The sequence below is a fragment of the Bos indicus x Bos taurus genome, chromosome 9, assembly GCF_003369695.1.
Source record: "Bos indicus x Bos taurus breed Angus x Brahman F1 hybrid chromosome 9, Bos_hybrid_MaternalHap_v2.0, whole genome shotgun sequence".
Taxonomy (NCBI): Eukaryota; Metazoa; Chordata; class Mammalia; order Artiodactyla; family Bovidae; genus Bos; species Bos indicus x Bos taurus.
Genome location: NC_040084.1, coordinates 48,423,234 through 48,448,690, shown reverse-complemented (window position 1 = coordinate 48,448,690; position 25,457 = coordinate 48,423,234). Strand labels below are relative to the sequence as shown.

General features: G+C 35.8%; 1 protein-coding gene across 9 annotated transcripts in view; it reads left to right on the top strand.

The window, feature by feature from the left end:
* The window catches only part of GRIK2 (glutamate ionotropic receptor kainate type subunit 2), a 735,871-nt gene that overhangs the window by 272,249 nt on the left and 438,165 nt on the right, over nucleotides 1-25,457 (top strand). For all 9 annotated transcript variants that reach the window (XM_027551329.1, XM_027551330.1, XM_027551334.1 and 6 more), the window contains 2 exons: nucleotides 16,059-16,226; nucleotides 20,116-20,373. In XM_027551329.1, the coding sequence (XP_027407130.1) occupies nucleotides 16,059-16,226; nucleotides 20,116-20,373 (426 nt within the window). The remainder of the gene's footprint in view (nucleotides 1-16,058; nucleotides 16,227-20,115; nucleotides 20,374-25,457) is intronic.

The following is a 25,457-nucleotide window of genomic DNA, read 5'->3' as shown; positions in this document are numbered from 1 at the left end:
GGCTGCAGTCCATGGGGTCGCTAAGAGTCGGACATGACTGAGCGACTTCCCTTTCACTTTTCACTTTTATGCATTGGAGAAGGAAATGGCAACCCACTCCAGTGTTCTTGCCTGGAGAATCCCAGGGACAGGGGAGCCTGGCGGGCTGCCATCTATGGGGTCGCACAGAGTAGGACATGACTGAAGTGACTTAGCAGCAGCAGCAGCAGCCTTTCCTAAATTAATACAAGCAAACAAAATAATTAAACCAAACAAAAACAAAACCACGAGAATGATTATCTTAGATTTTTTTTTTTAATTTCAGAAAACCGAACATAAGTATAAGAAAACAGTGAAAAAAGGAATAGGGAATTTGATTGTGATAAAATAGTGGTCTCTAGGTTCATGAAACTGTGTGAATCTTGGTACAAGTCTGTGGAAAGCACTTAATTACAGATTGCTAAGATGCTGCTTCAGGATCTTATAGTTCTTCTATGTTCTTTATTACCGTGGAATGTATTTTATTCACCAAATACTTTTCTGTGAACTCCTTAGGGTAGCAATTCTGTCTTCATTACCACATGGTTATGAAATGCTGCCTATAATTCTGATACTTCATAATAAAAAGAATAAGTCCAGGACCAAGCATCTTTTATAGCTGGTGCATAGCACAAGGTGGATATTATTTTGCATGGTAAGAGAAAAGGCCCTGTTCAGATCATGTGAAAAATTGCCCTTTTGTATGTCTAGGAACAGATGGAGAAAATATTTCACCTTTCAATTTCTTGTTAGCAAGTTTTAAGATCAAAGATATACTTTTAGAATAAAAATAACTGATTTCTTCCACAGAGAATCAAATTTGTAAACTTCTATTTTTTACTTCATAAAGAAAATAAATAAAATATTTAATTTTTCAATTCGTTGCTCAACTCTGCATCAGCAGATTACAGAGAATTGCCTTGTGCTTGAGTAAGTAAGGTTTCTTTTATCCAAGGCCTAGCCTACTTCCCATACTTTGAATTTGATCCTCTTTTGCTCCTGAGCTACCTACTTCATCAGTTCCCTCTCTTCTCTGCCTTTTAACTTTCTTTTTGTTTTGGCTCTTCCCCCATCACATAAATATATTGTCTTTCTCATTAGAAAAATAACAAATACATAAATGTCCTGAAATTTCATACTATCTCTCGTTATTGTTATGTTTTATGCTGCCATTTAATATTATAGCTTCATTTTTAAATGTATTTTATCCACTTTTTTTAAAAATTGTAAGATTAACACAGGTTTATTGTTAACTATTTAAAATGTACACAAAGACGAAAATTAATCAAGTGTCTATCGTTTAAAATAAACCACACTAATACTCTGTTAAATATAAGTGCAAATTGTAATTTTTTAATATAAATTTATTTATTTTAATTGGAGGCTAATTACTTTACAATATTGTATTGGTTTTGCCATACATCAACATTAATCCACCATGGGTGTACATGTGTTCCCCATCCTGAACCCCCCTCCCACCTCCCTCCCCATACCATCCCTCTGGGTCATCCCAGTGCACCAGCCCCGAGCATCCTGTATCATGCATCGAACCTGGACTGACGATTTGTTTCACATATGATATTATACATGTTTCAGTGCCATTCTCCCAAATCATCCCACCCTCGCGCTCTCCCACAGAGTCCAAAAGACTCTGTGTCTCTTTTACTGTCTCATATACAGGGTTATTGTTACCATCTTTCTAAATTCCATATATATGCATTAGTATACTGTATGGAGAAGGCAATGGCACCCCACTCCAGTACTTTTGCCTGGAAAATCCCATGGATGGAGGAGCCTGGTGGGCTGCAGTCTATGGGGTCGCTGAGGGTCGGAAACGACTGAGCGACTTCCCTTTCACTTTTCACTTTCATGCATTGGAGAAGGAAATGGCAACCCACTCCAGTGTTCTTGCCTGGAGAATCCCAGGGATGGGGGAGCCTGATGGGCTTCTGTCTGTGGGGTCGCACAGAGTTGGACACGACTGAAGCGACTTAGCAGCAGCAGCAGTATACTGTATTGGTGTTTTTCTTTCTGGCTTACTTCACTCTGTATAATAGGCTCCAGTTTCATCCACCTCATTAGAACTGATTCAAATGTATTTTTAATGGCTGAGTAATACTCCTTTGTGTATATGTACCACAGCTTTCTTATCCATTCATCTGCTGAGGGATATCTAGGTTGCTTCCATGTCCTGGCTATTATAAACAGTGCTGCGATGAACATTGGGGTACATGTGTCTCTTTAAGTTCTGGTTTCCTTGGTGTGTATGCCCAGCACTGGGATTGCTAGGTCATAAGGCAGTTCTATTTCCAGTGTTTTAAGGAATCTCCATTCTTATAAAACATTTTTGTTATCAGATACTTGCTATAGAGTAAAATGGCCAAATGCATAGTATTTTATTAATTATATGTACCATATTTATGAAAACAATTTGGTCCCATTGGATACTTAGAATGCTTCTAATATTATTCTTATGAACAAAATGAGTACTCTTGCTGCTAGATAAGATCAGATCAGTCGCTCAGTTGTGTCCGACTCTTTGCGACCCCATGAATCGCATCACGCCAGGCCTCCCTGTCCATCACCAACTCCCGGAGTTCACTCAGACTCATGTCCATCGAGTCAGTGATGCCATCCAGCCATCTCATCCTCTGTTGTCCCCTTCTCCTCCTGCCCCCAATCTGTCCCAGCATCAGAGTCTTTTCCAATGAGTCAACTCTTCGCTGATAAACCCCCCACATTTTCCTTAAGGTTGTATCCTATTAATAGAATTAGCAGATTCAAGTAGGTATTTTTAAAGCTTGATAAACTAAAAAATAGTTTTCAAGAAAGTTTGTAACAGTTTAGCTTTCTTTTGACTGTACTTTTTAATTATACCTCAGTAATTTTGACCTGTAAAAATTCCATCTCATTGCTTTAACCTTTCTTTTTCTCTGTTTTTGAACATTTTGAACATTGTGTACTCATTGAATATTTGTATGTAATGTTTACTATCTATTCATACTCCTTGCCAATTTTTCCTTTGGTGTAATTATATTTTTTAGTTGTTATTATTTTATATTGAAGATACAAATCCTTTTGCATATGCTGTGTTTGTATTTGGTTTAACAAACTTTGATGTATTTTCTTAATTTTCTTTTAATCATTTTTATTAATTTTATTATGAATTTTTTCAAATATTCAAGTTATAGTCAACAATATTGCCCTTATTTTTACTGCCTGTGTTATCAAACTTAGAAGAGTCTTCACACTTTTATGCAGTTGCTTTTTAACATAAAATTTTATTCAACAATTATCTATGCATGTCAACCTACAGAAACCATAGCATTAAGTCTTAATAATATATATCCAAGAACCTAGGATAAGAAACAGAATATCCCTAGCACCCAGAAGCACATCATACCCTCTTCCTGTACCTAACCCCCACCACCATTTTTTGAACTTTTAAAAGAATTAAATCATACAGCAATATTCTCTTGTGCCTGATAACTCCTTTCAGCACTTTGATCATGAGATTCATCTCCTGGTGTTGAATGTAGTTGTTCACTGATGCATTTATCCATGCTGCTATGAATATTCTTATACATATTTTTTTCTACTGTTTAAACTTTAAAAAAATTTATTTATTTTTTATTGAAGGATAATTGCTTTACAGAATTTTGCTGTTTTCTGTCAAACCTCAACATGAATCAGCCATGGGTATACATATATCCCCTCCCTTTTGGGGAAGGGAGGGGAACCTCTCTCCCATCTCCCTCCCATCCGACCCCTCTAGGTTGATACAAAGCCCTTGTTTGAGTTAGCTAATCCATACAGCAAATTGCCATTGGCTATCTATTTAACATATGGTAATGTAAGCTTTCATGTTAATTTATCCATACATCTCACCATCTCTTCCCTTCTCCCCATGTCCGTAAGTCTATTCTCTGTCTGTTTCTCCATTGTTGCCTTGTAGATAAATTCTTCAGTACCATTTTTCTAGATTCTGTATATATGTGTTACAATATAGTATTTATCTTTCTCTTTCTGACTTATGTTACTCTGTATAATAGGTTCTAGGTTTATCTACCTCATCAGAACTTACTCAAATCATTCCTTTTTATGGCTGAGTAATATTCTATTGCATATATATACCACCCCTTCTTTAACCATTCATCTCTCAATGGACATGTAGGTTGCTTCCATGCTCTAGCTATTGTAAATAGTGCTGCAATGAACAATGGGATACATGTGTCTATTTCAGTTTTGTTTTTCTCGGGGTATATGCCTAGGAGTGGGATTGCTGGGTCATATGGTGGTTTTATTCCTAGTTTTTTAAGGAATCTCCATACTGTCTTCCATAGTGGCTGTATCAATTCACATTCCCATCAACAGTGCAAGAGTATAACCCTTTTCTCCACACCCTTTCCAGCATTATTGTTTGTAGACTTTTTGATGATGGCCATTTTGACCTGTGTGAGGTGATATCTCGTTGTAGTTTTGATTTGCATTTCTCTAATAATGAGCAATGTTGAGCATCTTTTCATGTGTTTCTTAGCCATCTGTATGTCTTCTTTGGAGAACTGTCTGTTTAGGTCTTTTTCCCACTTTTTGATTGGGTTGTTTGTTTTTCTGGAATTGAGTTGTATGAGCTTCTTGTATATTTTGGAAATTAATCCTTTGTCAGTTGTTTCATTTGCTATTATTTTCTCCTATTCTGAGGATTGTATGTTCACCATGTTTATAGTTTCCTTTTCTGTGCAAAAGCTTTTAAGTTTAATCAGGTCCCACTTGCTTCCTTTTTTTTTTTTTTTTAATTTTCATTACTCTAGAGGTGGGTCAGAGAGGATTTTGCTTTGATTTATGTCATTGAATGTTCTGCCTATGTTTTCCTCTAAGAGTTTTGTAGTTTGTGGTCTTATATTTAGGTATTTAATACATTTTGAGTTTATCTTTGTGTATGGGGTTAGGAAAGTTCTAATTTCATTCTTTTACATGTAGCTGTCCAGTTTTCCCAGCACCATTTATTGAAGAGGCTGTCTTTGTCCCATTGTCTATTCTTGCCTCCTTTGCAAAATATAAGGTACCCAAAGGTGCATGGGTTTATTTCTGGGCTTTCTATCTTGTTCCACTGGTCTATATTTCTGTTTTTCTGCCAGTACCATACTGTCTTGATGACTGTAGCTTTGTAGTATAATATGAAGTCAGGAAGCTTTATTCCTCCAGCTCCATTCTTCTTTCTCAAGACTGCTTTGGCTATTTGGGGTCTTTTGTGTTTCCATACAAATTGTGAAATTTTTTGCTCTAGTTCTGTGAAAAACACCGTTGGTAATTTGATAGGGATCTCATTGAATCTGTGGATTGCATTTGGTAGTATAGTCATTTTCACAATATTGATTCTTTATACCTAGGAACATGGAATATCTATCTGTTTATGTCATCTTTGATTTCTTTCATTAGTGTCTTATCATTTTATGTGTACAGTTCTTTTGTCTCCTTAGGTAAGTTTATTCCTAGATATTTAATTCTTTTTGTTGCAATGGTGAATGGGATTGGTTCCTTAATTTCTCTTTCTGATTTTTCATTGTTTAGTATATAGAAATGCAAGTGATTTCTGTGTATTGATTTTATACTCCCCAACCTTGCTAAATTCACTGATTAGCTCTAGTACTTTTCTGATACCATCTTTAGGATTTTCTATGTACAGTATTATGTCATCTGCAAACAGTGAGAGCTGTACATCTTCATTTCTGATCTGGATTCCTTTTATTTCTTTTCTTATCTGGTTGCTGTAGCTAGGACTTCCAGAACTATGTTGAATAATAGTGGTGAAAGTGGACACCCTTGTCTTATTCCTGATCTTAGGGTAATACTTTCAGTTTTTCACCATTGAGAATAATGTTTGCTGTAGGCTTGTCATATATGGCCTTTACTATGTTGAGGTAAGTTCCCTCTATGACCATTTTTTGGAAAAGTTTTAATCATAAGTAGGTGCTGAATTTTGTCAAAAGCTTTTTCTGCATCTATTGAGATTATCACATGGTTTTTATCTTTCAATTTGTTTATTACAGTGTATCACATTGATTGAAGAATCCTTCAGGTCAGTTCAGTCACTCAATTGTGTCTGACTCTTTGCTACCCCATGGACCGCAGCATGTGAGGCCTCCCTGTCTGTCACCAACTGCTGAAGTTTACCCAAACTCAAGTCCGTTGAGTTGGTGATGCCATCCAAACATCTTATCCTCTGTCATCCCCTTCTCCTCCTGCCTTCAATCTTTCCCAGCATCAAGCTGTTTTCAAATGAAGAATCCTTGCATCCCTGTAATAAACCCACCTTGATTATGGTGTATGAACTTTTTGATGTTTTGCTGAATTCTGTTTGCTAAAATTTTGTTGAGGATTTTTGCAACTATGTTCATCAGTCATACTGACCTGTAATTTTCTCTTTTTGTTTTGTCTTTGTCTGCTTTTGGTATCAGGGTGATGGTGACCTCACAGAATAAATTTGCAAGTGTTCCTTCCTCTGAAATTTTTTGAAAGAGTTTTAGGAGAATAGGCATGATATCTTCTCTAAATGTTTGATAGAATTCTCCTGTGAAGCCATCTTGTCCTGGGCTTTTGTTTTTGGGGAGATTTTTGATCAGAGCTTCAATTTCAGTGCTTGTAATTGGGTTGCTCATAATATCTATTTCTTCCTGGTTCAGTCTTGGAAGATTGAACTTATCTAGGAATCTGTCCATTTCTTCCAGGTTATCTATTTTATTGCCATATGGTTGTGCATAATATTCTCTTATAATCTTGTATTTCTGCATTGTCTGTTGTAACCTCTCCTTTTTCATTTCTAATTTTGTTGACTTGATTCTTCTCTCTTTTTTTCTTGATAAGTCTGGCTCAAGGCCTGTCAATTTTGTTTATCTTCTCAAAGAACCAGCTTTTAGTTTTATTAATCTTACTATTGTTTCCTTCCTTTATTTCTGCTTAGACCTTTATGATTTCTTACCTTGTACTAATTAGTTTTTTTTTTCTTCTTCTTCTTCTTTTTCCAGTTACTTTAGCTGTAAAGTTAATTGATCTATTTGATGTTTTTCTTGTTTCTTGAGGTTGTGTTTCTTGAGTCACTAAGTCATGTCTGACTCATGTGATCCCATGGACAGAGGAGACTGGCAGGCTATAGTCTGGGATTCTTCAGGCAAGAATACTGGAATAGGTTGCCATTTCCTTCTCCAGGGGATCTTCCCAACCCAGGAATTGATCCCAGGTCTCCTACATTGTAGAAGGACTCTTTATCAACCAAGCTACAAGGGAAACATGTTGTTTCTTGAGGTAGGATTGAGTTTCTATAAAATTTTCTCTTAAAACTGCTTTGGCTGCATCCCATCGGTTTTGAGTTGTCATGTTTTCCTTGTCATTTGTTTCTAGAAATCTTTTGATATCCCTTTTGATTTCTTCAGTAACCTGTTTGTTATTTAGAACCACATTGTTTTATTTTCATGTGTTTGTGTTTCTTACAGTTTTTTTCTTGTAATTGATATCTAGTCTCATAGTGTTGTGGTCGAAGAATATGCTTGATACAATTTCAGTTTTCTTAAATTTACTGAGGTTTGGTTTGTGACCCAAGATGTGCTCGATCCTGGAGAATGTTTCATGTGCACTTGAGAAGAACATATGTTCTTCTCCATCTGGGTGGAACGTCCTGAAGTAACAGTGAGATCCATCTCTCCTAATATATCCTTTAAGACTTGTGTTTCCTTATTAAGTTTCTGTTTTCACAAACTGTCCATTGGCATGAGTGCGGTGTTAAATTCTCCTACTATTATTGTGTTACTGTCAATTTCTCCTTTTATGTCTGTTACTGTTTGTCTTATGTATTGAGGTGCTCCTATGTTGGGTGCATAAATACTTACAATGGTTATGTCTTCCTCTTGGATTGATCCCTTGATAATTATGTAGTGTCCTTCCTTATCTCTTGTAAACTTCTTTATTTTAAGATCTGTTTTGTTTGATGTGATTGCTACTCCATCTTCCTTTTGCTTCCCATTTGCATGAAATATATTTTTCCATCCTCTCAATTTCAATCTATATGTGTCTTTAGGTCTTATGTGGGTTTCTTGTAGACAGCATATATATGGGTCTTGTTTATGTATCCATTCAACCACTCTGTGTCTTTTGGTTGGAGCATATAGTACATTTACATTGAAAGTAATTATTGATATATATGTTCATATTGTCATTTTCTAATTGTTTGGTATTGATTTTATAGATCTTTTTTCTATAAGTCCATTTTAACATTTGTTGTAAAGCTGGTTTGGTGGTACTGAATTCTCTTAACTTTTGCTTGTCTTAAAATTTTTTATTTCTCCATCAATTTTTAATGAGATCCTTGCTGGGTACAGTAATCTTGGTTTTAGATTTTTCCCTTTCAGTACTTTAAATATGTCCTGCCATTCCCTTCTGGCTTGCAGAGTTTCTGTTGAAAGATCAGCTTTTAAGTGTATGGGATTTCCCTTGTATGTTACTTGTTGCTTCTCCCTTGATGCTTTTAATATTCTTTTTCTTTGTGTTTAGTCTTTGATTAGTATATGTCTTGGTGTGTTTCTCCTCGGGTTTATCCTGTATGGGACTCTTTGTCCCTTTTGGATTTGATTGGCTATTTCCTTTTCCATGTTGGGAAATTTTCAACTATAATCTCTTCAAAAATTTTCTCATACCTTTCTTTTTCTCTTCTTCTTCTGGAACTGCTATAATTTGAATGTTGGTGCATTTAATATGGTCCCAGAGGTCTCTGAGCCTGTCCTCAGTTCTTTTCATTCTTTTTACTTTATTCTGCTCTCAGAAGTTATTTCCACCAGTTTATCTTCCAGCTCACTGATTTGTTTTTCTGCTTCAGATATTCTGCTATTGATTCCTTCTAGAGTATTTTTAATTTCAGTAATTGTGTTGTTTACTCTGTATGCTTATTCTTTAATTCTTCTAGGTCATTGTTAGTTGATTATTGCATTGTCTCCATTTTGCTTTCAAGGTTTTTGATTATCTTTACTATCATTATTCTCAATTCTTTTTTCAGGTAATTTTCCTATTTCCTCTTCATTTATTTGGACGTATGTGTTTCTAGTTTATTTCTTCATTTGTACTGTATTTGTCTGACTTTTTTTTTTAAGTGTTGTGTTTGAAGTCCCCTTTTCTCAGGCTTCAAGGAAAGTTGAATTATTTCCTTGAAGAAGGTTGAATTCTTTCTTCCTTTTGGTTTCTGCCCTCATAAGTTTGATTAGTGGTTTGTGTGAGCTTCCTATAGGGTTAGATTATGCTGAGTTTTTGTTTGTTTGTTTTTCCTCTGATGGGCAAGGCTGAGTGAGGTGTTCTCCTGTCTGCTGATGACTGAGTTTGTATTTTTGTTTTGTTTGTTGTTTAGATGAGGCGTCCTGCACAGGGTGCTATTGGTGGTTGGGTGATCCCGGGTCTTATATTCAAGTGGTTTCTTGGTGTGAGTTCTCACTATTTGATACTCCCTAGGGTTAGTTCTCTGATAGTCTAGGATTCAGTGCTCTCACTCCAAAGGCTCAGGGTTTGATCTCTGGGGTCAGGAACGAAGATTCCACAAGTGGTTTGTTATGGCATTAAGGGAGAGTAAAGCAAATATCTGAAAACAAGAAACCAAAGATGAACCCCAGACAAATGGAAGTTACAAAATCAGGAAAATAATAATTAAAATAATGGAATATACACATATACATATATACCCATGAACAAAGTGAAAACAGTCCAACAAATATAAAGTACAGTAGATTGATCTGGCAAACAAAGGAAATAAAAAATTATATTTACCAGTTAAGAACAAAACTAACTTAAGCACAAACTGGAAAATAAAACTAAAGCAAGGTGCCAAGTGGGGAGTAAAGCAATGAAAAGAAAACTAACAAATATGTTGAAAGGAAAGGAAAGAAAGAATAGATATGCAAAGTTAAAGAGAGGTAGATGAAGAAGATTTATATACAAGAAAGATTAACTGCAAGGGGAAAAGAACAGTAGGAAAAGCAAACCAATAAGTGTAAGTGTAGTAGGAATAAGTGTAGAAAAAATACAGTAGGTTTAAAAATTAAAATTATATAAAAGAGAAAAGAGCAATAATGGAAGAAGAAAGAAAAGGTGGGGGAGGAAAACTCCACAGAACTGCAAAAGCCCAATGTCAAGGCAGAGGTTTATAACAACAGTAGAAATTGTGACTGAATATATATATATATATATACACATATACACCCATAATCAAAATCAAAATAGTCCTACAAAAATTAAGTATAATAGATTCACCTGACAAACAAAGAAAAGCAAAAAGTATATCTACCAGAACAAAACTAAGTAAAGCACAACTGGATAACAAAACTAAAGCAAGGTGCCAAGTGGGGAATAAAGCAATGAAATTAAAACTAACCAATATGTTAAGAGGAAAGGAGAGAAAGAAAAGAAAGAATATATATACAAAGTTAAATAGAGGTAGATAAAGATGATTTATATACATTAAAGATTAACTGTAAGGGGAAAGGAAAAGCAAACAAAGGAATAAATGTAGAAAAAATAATAATAGGCTTAAAAAATTAAAAATTAAAAAAAGGAAAATGAAAAAAAGAGGAAAACTCCACAGAACTGCAAAAGCCCAATGTAGAGGTAGAGGTTTATGACAGTAAAAAAAAAAATGTGTCTGAGGAAAAAGAAGAAAAAAAAAAGCTCAAAAGTTTAATTGGATTTCTTAGTGCCAATAAAATTGACAACTACAACAGAGGGGTAAAAAAGGAAAAAAAAATCCAAAGAATCTACAGAACAAGTCAAAAAAGAAGAATAATAAATGTTTTTCTTGAATCACTGCTGTCAGAGTCCTTTCCCATACCAGGAATCACAGTTCACCTTACCTCCCTAGGATGCCCTCCAATACTGTGCTGATCTCTGGACCTGCTGTGGAGGCTGCTCAGATTCTAATCTGGTCCTACTCTATGTGTTCTTGCCTCCAATGTCCACAGCTATCAGAGCTAGTGCGTTTTCTTTTGTGGGCACTCTCAATGGCCTTTTATATATTCCATGGACACAGTCTTCTTAGTTGATCGTGTGGATTTAATCTGCAGCTTGTACAGCTGGTGGAAAGGTTTTAGGTCTTTTTCCTTAGCCACACTGCCCCTGGGTTTCAAGTGTGGTTTTATTTCCACCTGTACATGTGTGTTGTCCATGGGCTTTAGCTCCTGAGGCTTCCCTGGAGGGCTTGGGTTTGCCCCTGTGAGGGCCAGGTGTGGAGGTGGTGCAGCTGCTTGGGTCACAGGGGTTCTGGCAGCACTAGGTATTCAGGGGGGTTGGCGGCTAGGGCAGCAGGAAATATAGCGCTCTAGAAGGGTATGGCAACCAGTTTTGGCCAATATTTGGCCAAGGGTATGGCTCCAGTATTCTTGCCTGGAGAACCCCCCTCTCTGACAGAGAAGCCTGGCAGGCCACAGTCTACAGGGTTGCAAAGAGACAGGACTGAAGCGACCTTGTGAGCATAAACACAAGACTTTTCTTTTTTTTTTTTTGGCCTGTGGCAGCTCTGACCAGTGAGAGTTGAGTGTGAAGATGGTGCAGCTGCTTGGCTTGCAGGGACCCTGGTGGCACCAAATGTGCAAGGACTCAGACTGCCTCCGCAGCAGGAATTATGGCCCTATCAGAGTCCTTTTTTGAGCCTCTTGTAGCTGGCGATCAGAAGGCCTCTTTGGCCAGTCTTTCTCCATGGCTCTGCCCATACAGGCACTTAGAGGGATCTCTTGCCTGGGGTCCTTCTCTGTTGTTTGGCACAACAGGCATTTAAAGGGGGCACCGTGGTTGGGATCCTACTCGTAGTTCCACGCATCAGTCACTGAAAGGAGCACCTTGGGTGGGATCCTACTCTGTAGTTCAGTGCATAAGGCATTTGATGGGCCAGCCTCTCTATTGTTCAGCTGCTGATGCTGGTGTGTGAAGAGAGAGGCTATGGTGATGGCTGCATGACTCAGCAGTAGTGCCTTACTTCCATGGCTACCTGGTTTGCTCTACAGGTGTTTCCCACCACAATCTCCTCCCTCACATCACCTCAATCCATCTCTCTACAGTCAACAGCAGCCCTCGCCCTGGGATTGCTCCACAATCCCTAAACTCCAGTTCCCAGCTGCTGCCCCTTCCAGGAAACCCACATTCCTGCCTGCGGTATGTATGGCTGTGGCAAGGAGTGTCTGTTCTCATTCCATTTAGACGGCTCCAGATCAGCTGTTCACTCTCAGCCTTAAATGTTTCTCCTCTGACTCAGACAGTTGCCCTGACTTGGGGGTTGGGCCCCTGCTTCAGTTCCCTCATCTGCCGAGGACAGGTCCAGTCCTACTAACACTCCTGCTTTCCCCTTATTGCCTTCATCTTACCAAGTATGGCGTGGTTCTATATATTCTTTTCCATTCGTCAAGTACTCTTGTCCACTCTCAGCTGGTGTTCTGCATGCACTTCTGTGTCTGAAGGTGTATTCCTGTTGTATCCATGAAGGGAGATGTACTCCACATCCACCTATTTTTTCCACCATCGTGTTCTCCCCCTAAACTTTCAGTTTTTTATTGTTTTGTACCTCTGTCCATGGGGATTCTGTAGGCAAGAATACTGTAGTGGGTTGCTATGCGTTCCTCCAGGGGATCTTCCTAACCCCGGGATCAAACCCAGGTCTCCCACATTGCAGGTGGCTTCATTACCATCTGAGCCACTAGGGAAGCCCCCAAATACTGGAGTATATAGCCTATCCCTTCTCTAGGGGATCTTCCCAACCCAGGAATCAAACCAGGGTCTCCTGCACTGCAGGCAGATTCTTTACCAGCTGATCTACCCAGGGAAGCCCTACTATGAATATTCTTGTACATGTTTTTCTTTCTTCTTCTTTTTTTTTTTTTAAGGTGTTTGAACTTTTTGTTTTATATTGAGGTATAGCCAATTAACAATGTTGTGATAGTGTCAGGTGAACAATGAAAGGACTCTGTCATACATATTCATGTATCCTACTACTACTACTACTAAGTCACTTCAGTCATGTCCGACTCTGTGCGATCCCATAGACGGCAGCCCACCAGGCTCCTCCATTCTTGGGATTCTCCAGGCAAGAACACTGGAGTGGGTTGCCATTTCCTTCTCCAATGCATGAACGTGAAAAGTGAAAGTGAAGTTGCTCAGTAGTGTCAGACCCTCAGCAACCCCATGGACTGCAGCCTACCAGGCTCCTCTGTCCATGGGATTTTCCAGGCAAGAGTACTGGAGTGGGGTGCCATTGCCTTCTCCAATTCAGGTATCCATTAGCCCCCAAACTCCCCTCCCATCCAGATTGCTGCATAACATTGGGCAGAGTTCCATGTGCTCTATAGTAGGTCCTTGTTGATTATCCACTCTAAATATAGCAGTGTGTACCTGTCCATTCCAAACTCCCTAACTATCCCTTCCCACCATCCTTCCCTCTGGCAACCATAAGCTTGTTCTTAAAGTCTGTGTGTCTGTTTCTTGTCTTGTAAGTTCATTTGTATCATTTCTATTTAGATTCCACATGTAAGAGGTGTCATACAACATTTCTTCTTATTTTGATGAACATAGATATACAGTTTTTCTTGGACATAAAACCTGGAGCAAAATTTTGGGCCACAGAGTTGGTGTAGTCTCAATATTAGAAGACTCTGACACATAATTTTCAAAGTAGATTGTTATTTTGAAGAGTGGTGAAGGATTGGAAAGTTGTAACCTGCTATCATCATGTGCTGACCATTTCTGTATCCTTATTTTCTATTTATGCATGCTAAGTTGCTTAAGTCATATCTGACTTTGTGCGACACTATGGACTGTAACCTGCCAGGCTCCTCTCTGTCCATGGGATTCTCCAGGCAAGAATACTGGAGTGGGTTGCCATGCTCTCCTCCAGGGGATTTCCCCCATTTTGCACTTATACCACATTCAAATTAAAATTTGAACAGAGAAAAGTAGAAGATTCAGTTTTTCATTTTTTTTTTTTGCTGTTAAGAAATGACTTCAGGTTTGCATTTCTGGAATCAATTCTGTGTTCCTAATTAAGCTTAAGTACTTTTCAATTACTCAATTATTTTTCTGTTCCATATATATGATCTTACATTTCTAACTGCATATTTTTAGTGAAGTCATCTTATCTCATGTTTTAGGAATTAGGAATTTTTGTGTATTTTGCCTGAATGAAATTTTGAAGAAAATTACTAATTTGTAGTGGAATAGGCAAGGGCTTTCAAGTCAGGCATGAACAGATTCTAATGTTGCCTTTATCATTTGATAGCTGCATGATCTTTAGTCACAAGATTGTTTTCTGTAAAATTATACTACTTGGGATTGCTTTGAAAACTCAGTGAAATCTTAAACATTTGTGTAGTGTTTGCTCTATGGTCATCACTGATTCTAAGTGCTTTGTTATGACACAATTTGCTCTCTATTAACAATTCTATGTACTAGCTCTATCATCATCTCTTTTTTTAGAAATGAAGAAACTCAGACTGAAGATTTAAGCAACTGCCCACTATGCCTGGGATGACAAGTGGCAGAGTCAGAATGTAAACACAGTTTGGCTCTGGAGTCCATGCTCATACCACTGTTCTCCACATACATGACATCTAATTTTGTTCTTGACACCCATTAAGTATTTGGATGTCAATAAATACTTATTATCCTTCTGCTTAGCATAACCCACCATGATTTAAAACATATTCAGAGTATAATTTCACAATAAGTAAGTTGGCTGTTCTGTAACCATACCATCAAATTAGTTGAAAAAATAAGCGATATATTTCCAACTAATATGCTGTAAAATGAAATATTTCCAATTCTTCCTGAATATAAATTTGTCCAATCACTGCGGTATCTTCTGAGTCCTAATTCCTCATATTTGGAGAAATTATTACCACACCATGACTTTCTTACTCATTTAGAATAGGTAGTGTGCTGATGTCTCCTGACATTCATGTGTCAAAAGACTTTTGATGAGGGATGAATTGCAAGCTGTGGAAATGTCCTATTCAAGGGAGTTTATTTGTGAATGACTGTGCTGAGAGCACATGGTGTGAAGTTTGAAAGGGAGAAAAATAAATGTTCATTATTTTTAATGTTTTGGTTTCCTAAAGACAGAGGTTGGAGGATGTCAGCTATTAGGTGCTCCCCCTTTCATTTCATTCACCAAACCAACAAGGAAGAGATTCTCTTGGAGACAAAGGTCTCAGTTAGGTCACTCACAACTGAAGAGAGAGAGAGGATATCAAGGCTGGGACACAGCTGAGGGGACTGGTCTGAGACGCAGCTGGTGGAAGGTGCCAAATGGAAAGAACACATGGTTAAATTATATTCCACATTTTATGACCAAAATTATTTGCTACAGTGTTATTCACTGCCTAAGGAATTTTCATGGTTTGGGAGAGCTATCTTTCAAAAATGTCAAGTCTTTTCTGAAACAGGATGTAGAGTAAAACACATAGAAAATGCTACTTTGTTCTTTTTCTTGCAAGTAAAATGCTGCAATTTGCAAGTAAATAAGTATTTTGGGTTTTTAACATGGTAAGTTATTATTAAACTTAAAACTATTAAAAATTGTGCTAAGGAATTCAGATGTCTGAATTAACAAAGACAAATTTAATACAGTTTTCCCAATGCTAACCTTATAGCTTTGTATCAATATAGAGGACTGATCATTTTGGAACTGTGTGCAGATCTTTAAGAGTTCAGTACTTAATGCAGGACCTATATATACCTAGGCCCTAAAAGAAGCAACTACTAAATAAAAAGGCAAAATCATATTCAAATCATATAAAATTTTGATATCAATATCAAAGAAATTTTGCCAGTGTGAATTTACGTTAAAGGGCATAAATTCAAATTTTCGTTTGAATATTTGAAGTATTCATACTCCACATTCTTAGACAAATCACATATACTCTCACACACTCAAACAAATTAAGTACCCAAATACATACATATAAGTACAGATACCTTCCAAGATTTTCTCCATCTTGTAAGAACTGTGTGATTTTTCCTTTCTTTGCCAGGTGGTATTTTTGAATATGTGGAATCTGGCCCAATGGGAGCTGAGGAACTTGCATTCAGATTTGCTGTGAATACAATCAACAGAAACAGAACCTTGTTGCCCAACACCACCCTAACCTATGACACCCAGAAGATAAACCTCTATGACAGTTTTGAAGCATCCAAGAAAGGTAAGTGATAGATATTTAATAGTGTGTTTTCTGAAATTCAAATTTTTAGCTACTCTTAAGAGATTTCTTAATCTATAAAGTAATTAATAAGTCACTAGAAATATTTTCATGCAAATATTTCTTTTTGAGCTGCACTTACATTTTTTTTTCAGGAAGGGTAAAGTGATATGATTACCTGCTGAAAGAATTTGCTTATAACATGAAATGTAGTTACATCTGGGTTAGTGAAGTTGTTTTCTTTTCCCCCATTAATCCTTTTGTTTTACTACTAAACTATTCCTATTTTAAGAACCTACTAAAATAAAAAAAAATACCATCAGTGGATTTTACCAAGGTTTACAATCCAATTTTACATGTTTATTTGCATTATGGGTTAATTCTACTTTACTGCTGTGGTCTTAATTTACTGAGTGTCTTGAAAGTTCTATGGTTCCAAGTGACTTAAAAATGTCAGCCCAATTTTAAAACTTAATTGGAAAAATTGGATCAATCTTTCATTTATGTTGCCTAGTTTTTAGCCACTTGATATTTCTTTTTGTAACTGAGAATAAATGGCTAATGATATAAAAATTGGATTACATGAAGAAATAATAAAAATACCTTATGAATATTATTTGTTATTTTATAAAGCTGTATTTTCAATATGAGTAGAAATATAATTTCTGAGATATGAATTTAATACATATATTAAAGAAAGTAATAGAGAAACTACTGTCAAGACATTATTTTAACCAAACAGTTTAGAAATAAATATGTTTTGAGAGATGTTTTCATTGGCTTACTTTGTCTAAGTAGGTGATCTTTTCTTTTGCATAGTTAGCATTCATGAAATTAAATTCCATAAGGTAGATTTTCTCAAAGGAGTAGACTTAGCGTTTGTTCTAAATTCTTATTTTTAAGACAGTACTTGCTACACACACACAAAAAAAAGACAGTACTTGCTATTCTGTAATGCTAATACTGTTTTATTAGCTACCTTACATTGATAGAAATGTACATAATTACTTATAATTCTAACTCAGTACAGAGTTCTTCTAAATTCATTAATATTAATAGAAGTTGATAAGATATAATATTTCTTAAGATGAAAGTATCCTTCTTTTCCCCCAGCTAACTAGTGTTTATCAAAGCCTATGTTCTGCCTGCCCTTTGAATTCATATCTTTATGAATAAAAATAAGTTTCCACATTTCAGAACCATGTCAGGGTGATGAAAGGTTTTGAAGGCTGAAAAAGGGGGTAAAGGTTATTGTGAAATACGACGTGTGTCATCATAATTGCAAAATAAGTCATTAGCTGCAAGACAAAAGCATTTGATTAGTGACATCATTCATGATTATTTCCATTAGGAAGAAGAAGCTCTGTCTCAAATGAAATAATTTAGACCAAAGAATATGGAATATGAGTACAGTATAAATAAAATATTAATAGATTTCCTAATGGTGACTTCAAAGTAGCAACATAAAAAAAAAAGTAGACTAGAATGTTCTGATAACAAACATCTTACTACCTTGGGAATATCTTAGCAAAACTATGAGGTGGTAAACTCATTTGGTTTTTAGAATATTAAAAAATATTTACAGATTTTTCACTCATTAAAAATCCATTGGGAATCTAATTCCTGAAGTGACTTTTGCCTGAAGCTGAAAAAAGCTCATATAAGTGTATGAATAACTTTCTTTGTGAGATACTTAAATGGTGGATGTCATGGTGTGGATCTTGTCTTGGGAAGCACTTGCTTGTTGACCTATGACTGCTTGGGTGGCACAGCAATATGTAAAGAGATAATATGAAGTGAAAGTTGCTCAGTCGTGTCTGGAATTCTCATCCCAAAATACTGAAGTGGGTAGCCCATTCCCTTCTCCAGGGGATCTTCCCAACACATTGGAGGCAGATTCTTTACCATCTCAGCCACCAGGGAAGCCCAAGAATACTGGAGTGGGTAGCCAATCCCTTCTTCAGCAGATCTGCCCAACCCAGGAATTAAACCGGGGTCTCCTGCATTGCAGGCGGATTCTTTACCAGCTGAGCTACCAGAGAAGCCCACTAATAAAAAGGAGAGATCTAATATAGTTTTGAATCTTATGAGACCTCAATAATATATGTGATACTGATATGATTTATTATAAAATACCAATTCATTTGGACATTGTTAAACTTTTTAAAATTTGTTTTTCCAAGAATGTATGTTCAATGTTTAAATTTTCACTGATCAATGATCTTATATTTTTAATAGATAATACTGTTTTGCTCAATAAACTCTGATGCATTAGAATTTGAATTATTATTTGAATCATATATTGCTTTTGAATGACTCCTCTGATACCCCAAAACTCTATTTTTTCTTTGAAACACACTTCAGAAGCTCTGTATAAGCTAAAATAATGTTTTTAACTTTTCTTGATTTGTGACTTGTCAAAAATCTAGAGAAGGAAGATCTTTTATTTTCAGTGTATGTGAATTAAAATTTATGTGAGTGAAAAACTTGAGGCTCCAAACTTTCTACTGATTCAGAATTCTGATTATTACTTTAAAAGTAAGAATCTATGTGTTCAAAAACTATATATTTATATCGAATTGAATTTTTGAAAAAAGATTAAACAAATGTGTTTTTTTTCCTAAAATTTATTTATTAAATATCTCTGTGCTTAAGAATCCATCCATCAAATTGCATTTTATGTGGCAAAATCTCTGAAGGAAAAATCAGTAAATTTTGCACAGTAGAATGACAAATTATTTTGAAAGAATTAAGACTGAAAATCTAATTGATCCCTAAATTCCAGTAACAATAGTCATCTGTTATATATTTTAGTCATCCTTATATATTTTCAGGGATAGACAGACTGTTGCTTCTTGGAACAGACTTCCATATTTGAACATTTCTTCTCTTAAGTTGTGTCAGAATTCATGAGACACTTCTATACATTTGCCCTAATTCCTCCTTTTCCAGTCAAAAGAAACACATTTTAGCCTCTTTCACAGATTAGATTCTTCATGTATTTAAAGATGAGTTTCATGTTTCCAGTAATTATTGACTTTCTAGACCCAGACTTACCAGTTGCTTTAATATACCTTACACAATTTAAAGTCCTGTCACAGTTTTGCTGTTTCTGTCTAAATACCTTCTAATTTGTTTATGTGTCTCTTAATTACTATAATTATTATTTATGTGAATAAAATTTTCTACACATAAATATAAACTTAAAACTAATTTAGTACATCATAAAAGTCTTACAGTATCCAAAAGCCGAATAAATAAAGATGATTAGATATTTCTGTATTTAATTAAATACTTTGATGTTCTTCCTACTCAATGAGATTAATCCCTATGGACTCACCCTCTGTGACTCATGTCAGGTTTTGTATGGGCATTTGTATGCACAGCTTGACCTATATCATCAGATATTGCAGATACTAAACCATGTGCCCATCCATAGCTTTTTAGATGGGCCATGAAAAATACATGGATTCTGTTTCAGAGTTTGAAATTGTAGAGGATGACCAGAGAATTTGGGAAGGAACGTTATTCCCCTGATTTGAAGTATTTCCCTGAAGTATCCCCTGGATATGAAGTATTTTTGCAAAATGAATATTCACCCCTTAAATTCTAAAATATTCTCTCTCTTTCTCCTTCCCCTTCTCTTCCCTTGACATTATTTGTGGAGTTATTATATTTGAACATTAGGCTGTAGGTGTGTAGGTGAATTTCCCTTCTAACAGACTGAGAATATTTGGAGTTAGGCAAAATGTAAAATCAGCTAGATGTAGATGTTATATTAAGGGCAAACAAATCGTCCTTCAGGATGATGCCTTTGGGACAATGATAATGTGGTACTGTTGGCACACTGGCATCTCCTCTCATTACTGACAGACTTCTGTCTCCTCTGCAGCCTGTGATCAGCTGTCTCTTGGGGTGGCTGCCATCTTCGGGCCTTCACACAGCTCTTCGGCAAATGCAGTTCAGTCTATCTGCAATGCTCTGGGGGTTCCCCACATCCAGACCCGCTGGAAGCACCAGGTGTCAGACAACAAAGATTCCTTCTATGTCAGTCTCTACCCAGACTTCTCTTCACTCAGCCGTGCCATTTTGGACTTGGTGCAGTTCTTCAAGTGGAAAACTGTCACAGTTGTCTATGATGACAGCACTGGTAAGAAAAAATCAGTAGCCTTTGGGGCTATGCTTTAAATATAGATAATTTTCTGAAACTCATTTGAGATTCTTTTTGTGTTATTGTTTTTTGTTTTAAAATTAAGGGATAGAAAAACATTTGTAATCAAACACTAATTTCATATATCCAAATAAAGAACAACTGCATCATACACTTTTTTCCCTGTGTATGTGTAAAATAAGCACTTTTGTTGTGGAAATGATTAATTACTGTGAACTATAGTGTTGGATGAAGGATAGAGATAGTATGAAATATCGCATTGAAACATTTATTCAAACATTTTTTTTCTACCAGTTTCAGTGTATTTTCCCAAAGTGAAGCCTTATAATGAGCTGTCACTGAAGCTTATCAAGAAATCTAGAGAAATAAAGAAATTCAGAATTTTGCCTTAACATTTTCTGTAATTATTTATGTGCAAAGAATGTGTATAAAAAATAATAACCTTTCTATCTGTATAGCATGTTAAAATACCCATTGAAATTCTTAGAGTTTTGGGAACTGTTTATATGCATACATAAGGGCTTACTACATAGTATTTATTTTTGTGTCTTTAAATGAATATTTGCTGGCTAGAGGTTGTCTGTGCTTTCCTGTTGTAATGCATGTTATTTTTACATGAATGGTTATCTTGAAGTGTCAAATAAAAATAAGTCTCAGAAATACAAAGAAAGTAAAAAGTAAAATAAAGTAATAATTTCCTTGTAAGTTATATTGGTGAAGAAACTGCATACTATTTTATTACCTAGTGATAAGAAATTTCACATTAAGATGTTTATCACTGGTCTACAGGGAGTTACAGGGTTGGAGAAACAATGTAAATAATTTGAAGTTTTTTTTTTTTTTAAATGGGATAAGAAAGAGTATGTCTAAATATACATTAATAGTGTAATTTTGTGAGCTTTCCCCAGGTGGCACAGTGGTAAAGAATCTGCCCATCAGTGCAGGAGACAGCAGGAGACACAAGATACAAGAGGTGCGGTGTGATCCCTGTGTCAGGAAGATTCCCTGGAGTAGGAGATGGAAACCCATTCTAATATTCTTGCCTGGAAAATTCTGTAGACAGAGGATCCTGGCAGCTACAGTCCACTGGGTCACAAAGAGTCAGACACAACAGAGCACATGTGCACACACACACACAAGTGTAATTTTGCACTTGTTAGTTAAAAAAGTAAAATTTTTATTTAAAACTTAACTTTAGAAAGAATACTTAAATTCCTAAAATAACCTAAGTACCTTTGATGTGGTTTTTAGCATAAAATAGAGTTACTAAATCTATTGCATTGTTTTATTCTAAATCATTATTTTCTGTCATTGATAAAGTTATACATGTCAAATTATGAATGGCAGGTTCTATGTGAATGGTTTCTCTGAGCATGTATAACATGATGTTCCAGGGCTAGCTCAGTTGCAAATTGGTCCACTTATGTTTACATGTGTGCTAAGTCACTTCAGTCGTGTCCAACTCTGTGCAGCCCTATCGACTGTAGTTTGCCAAGCTTCTCCATCCATGGGATTCGCCAGGCAAAACTAGGCAGGCTCTTTACCACTAGTGCCACCTGGAAAGCTCCACTTATGTTTATGAATGGTCATATATAGAGATATACAAAATACGAATATAAATTCATTGTGAATCCATTGTTGATTTACTTCTCCTTTTCTTCCTGTTATAATGCAGGTGAATTCTGACTAAATATTATATATCTCATATGCACATGCAGATACACATGGTCTATACACACATATATAATACATATATATGTATGTTAGATGTGATATTTTATACTTATTTATTATCTTAAAGCCCCTCATAGTAGAAAGAGGGTTGGCAAATGTCTGAAATATTTATGATATACCACCTTTCCTTACTATTCTGTGTGTATGCGTATGGGTTTGACATTTTTATTTCATATATGTGGTTCTTGAGTGATTGAAAAAAGGGATAATAAGATTTGTAATCAAGGTCACATCATAGTCTGGCAAAGCAGTGTTTCATATATAATTGATCCTTTGGTTGAGTGTTATTCTAAATATTTACTTCATTGAGACAAATTTAAACATATATATAGTCAGTTAATTAGATATATAGACTTTTAATGGAAACTTGACCTGGAGATTAAACTTATTAAAAAATTTAGTTACTATTTAAAAGAAACTTTACCACAGCTAACACTTTAAGTTGATATCAATACTTACATATTCCAAAAGTCTTTGATTATTTCAATATGAATGCTAAGAGTCATTATAGGATTATTCATAGAATAGGTATCCTTAAAAATCATCTGAGGGGAAAAAAAGCATGTTAATGCTTCATTTTATGCAATATTTAATCCAAAAAATTTTGATTAAACATCTGCTACATGCCAGGGACAATACCAGGTGTGAGTATATGCCAGTAAAAGAAACAAACTCCTGGCCCTTCTTGAATTTCTAGTTTCTAATTCAGAACATGAAATTATTCATGTTTTTAGTATTATTTGTAGTGAAATAATTGCCTCTGTAGCCTCTGTATTATGTGTGCTCTTCCCTTTAATTTAACAGACTTTTGAGAACTTTGCTATTCTTGATTTTTTGTTTTTTTAGAGACTAGAGCTGAATCAAAGATACATAGAAGATTCTCTTTGAACTGTGTTAATAAATATATAGAAGTAGGCTTATTTTGTTTGTTTTGGTATGTTTAGAAGTCTCAAGGTGGAATTTTAACAATAGAACTCAACAGAGAAAATCTGTAAACATCCCAAGTGAACAAGATGACTATTTGATCATGTGGGAGAAAATCTGATGACAGCTAGGACTGTGAACTGAAATGGGAGAACATACACCTTATACCCAATGAGATAAACATTACAAACTTCATTATGGACTTATATATCTGCTGTTCATTGCAGCATGAAATGTGTATTTTATTTATGTTTCTTTTTTCCCTTTCCAGATTTATTATGTGTGCTCTTCCTCCCATTTGTATTCATTTCTATTTTGTTGTGTTGTCCAGTTTGATACATGATAATTATACTTTCATCCAGTCTTTGTTCCCACCCCCAAAACAGATGGGATGATAGATGAAATATAGTGCTGGAGTAGGAGAAATTCTTAGAACGATGTTAACAGGAGCTGTTTATTTTTTATGATAATTAGCATTTGTTGTTGTCATGGATGAATGCTTTTAAACACCCTGAAAGTCTGTTATAGCTCTGAATGATGTCCAAAATGATGGAAGAGAATTGGCTTCAGAAACAAAGCTGTGTTTCTGTCAGTCATTTTGGAACATATGATTCATTTTAAATATAAACTAAAAATAAGTTGGATGGCTCTCAGCTTGTAAGCAATTCCAAGATAAGTTGTGAATATTTGCTTTAAAATTCCTGTGTTTCATCTTTGTTTATAGATCAGCAGTCCATTAACAAAGAACTCTGAACTGGTAAACAGAAGCCTGGGATTCTAGTCCCAGTTTTGTTACTAAATTACTGGTACAACTTTGGAAAAGGGAAGAAGGAAGTTGAAATGACTACAGAAAACAGCTATGATGCACTAGGCATTGAGGTAGCTGTTATTGTACATAAATTATGACACTTAATCCTCAGAGCAATTCTATAAAAACAGCACAATTCTAGGGATATAGGTTATCAGCTCACTATCCTTGCTTCCTCTGGTAGTTGGCTCTTCTGCCCACCAGTAGCCCAAGGTAGAAACCTGAGCATCTGCCTTGATTCCAACCTTTCTTCAGCCCCACAATCAAGCTCTAATGGTTATTTAATTCTATACCTCTGATAACTCTTAAATCTGTTCATTTCTTTCATGCTTTCTAACTAATTCTTAAGTCAAAGTATTTCATCTGGATTATTACTAACAGCCTCCTAACTGATGTTCCTGCTAATCTAGTAAAAAGTAATTTTTAAAAATGCAATTCTGACTCATTATCCTATTAATAGTTTCTCTTGGTCTAAGGATAAAGTCAAAGCTTTTTTGAAAGTCTTACAAGACCTGATGTGATCTAGTTCCTGTAGCTCTCCAACATTTGAGTGTAAACTTGAATCTAAACCCTTCACTTATGTCTTTTAAATTGAGCTATTAAATTTCTTTTGGTTTTTGAAAAATACTGTCCTGTCCGCCTGTTTCTCTCATTCTGACTCCTGCTCCTCCTTCCCAGCAAACACTCACACACATGAACTTGTGTATTTGCACCCACACATTCATTTGCACCATTTGACTTAGATGTCACAAAGAAAGGCTGTCCTGACCCCAACTCCCAAGCAGGAATAGGTGTCCCTCAATACATTCCCATAGCATTGTGGTTCTCCTGTGACCCTCCCCCATGAGAACATCATTACATTACAGATGACTGTTCTTGGCTGAATTTTCCACTAGATCAAATACAAATCTGAATAGCTTGGAATCTAAGGCTGCCCGCCATTCTATCACTAGCACCTAGGTATTACCTGGCTAATGGAAATACTTGAATCAATATTTAAGGAATGAATGCATGAAAAGGTATTATCATATCCATTGTTTAGACAAAGAAGCTCCAACGGATTAAGTCATCTCTCCAAGGTCGACTCAGTTTGACAGCTTTTTAATACTTTGCCATCGAATAAGTAGATTCAACAATAATTTTCAGATATATAGATCTGATTTCCCCTATCATTTCAAAAATTTTATAAGTAATCTGGAATGAATTGTGCTTATATGTTAACAGCAGTTAAAATATATTTACTTGTTTACTTATTTGAACAATCATTATAAAGCATCTTCTGTATACCAGGTACAGATGCTGTGTTCAGCATGAGAGACAGGATTATAGGTAAAACTTTGTCTCTATGTGCTCAGAGTTGAGTGAGGGGGAGACAGAGCATGTGAGCAGGATACTATTATAGTGTAACAAGTGCAGATAGAGACAAGAAAATAATATTGTGACATTTTAGGAGATGAATATAGACATAAAAGAATTTAGGGGAGTGGAAGTTTTTAAAGCTGCCTGTAAAGGTTTTAAAGGCAGAGGAGATTTTGGAGAAGGTGAGATAATTTTGAAATTATCATAAAGCACAAGAAGAAATGCGTCAACTAGAGAA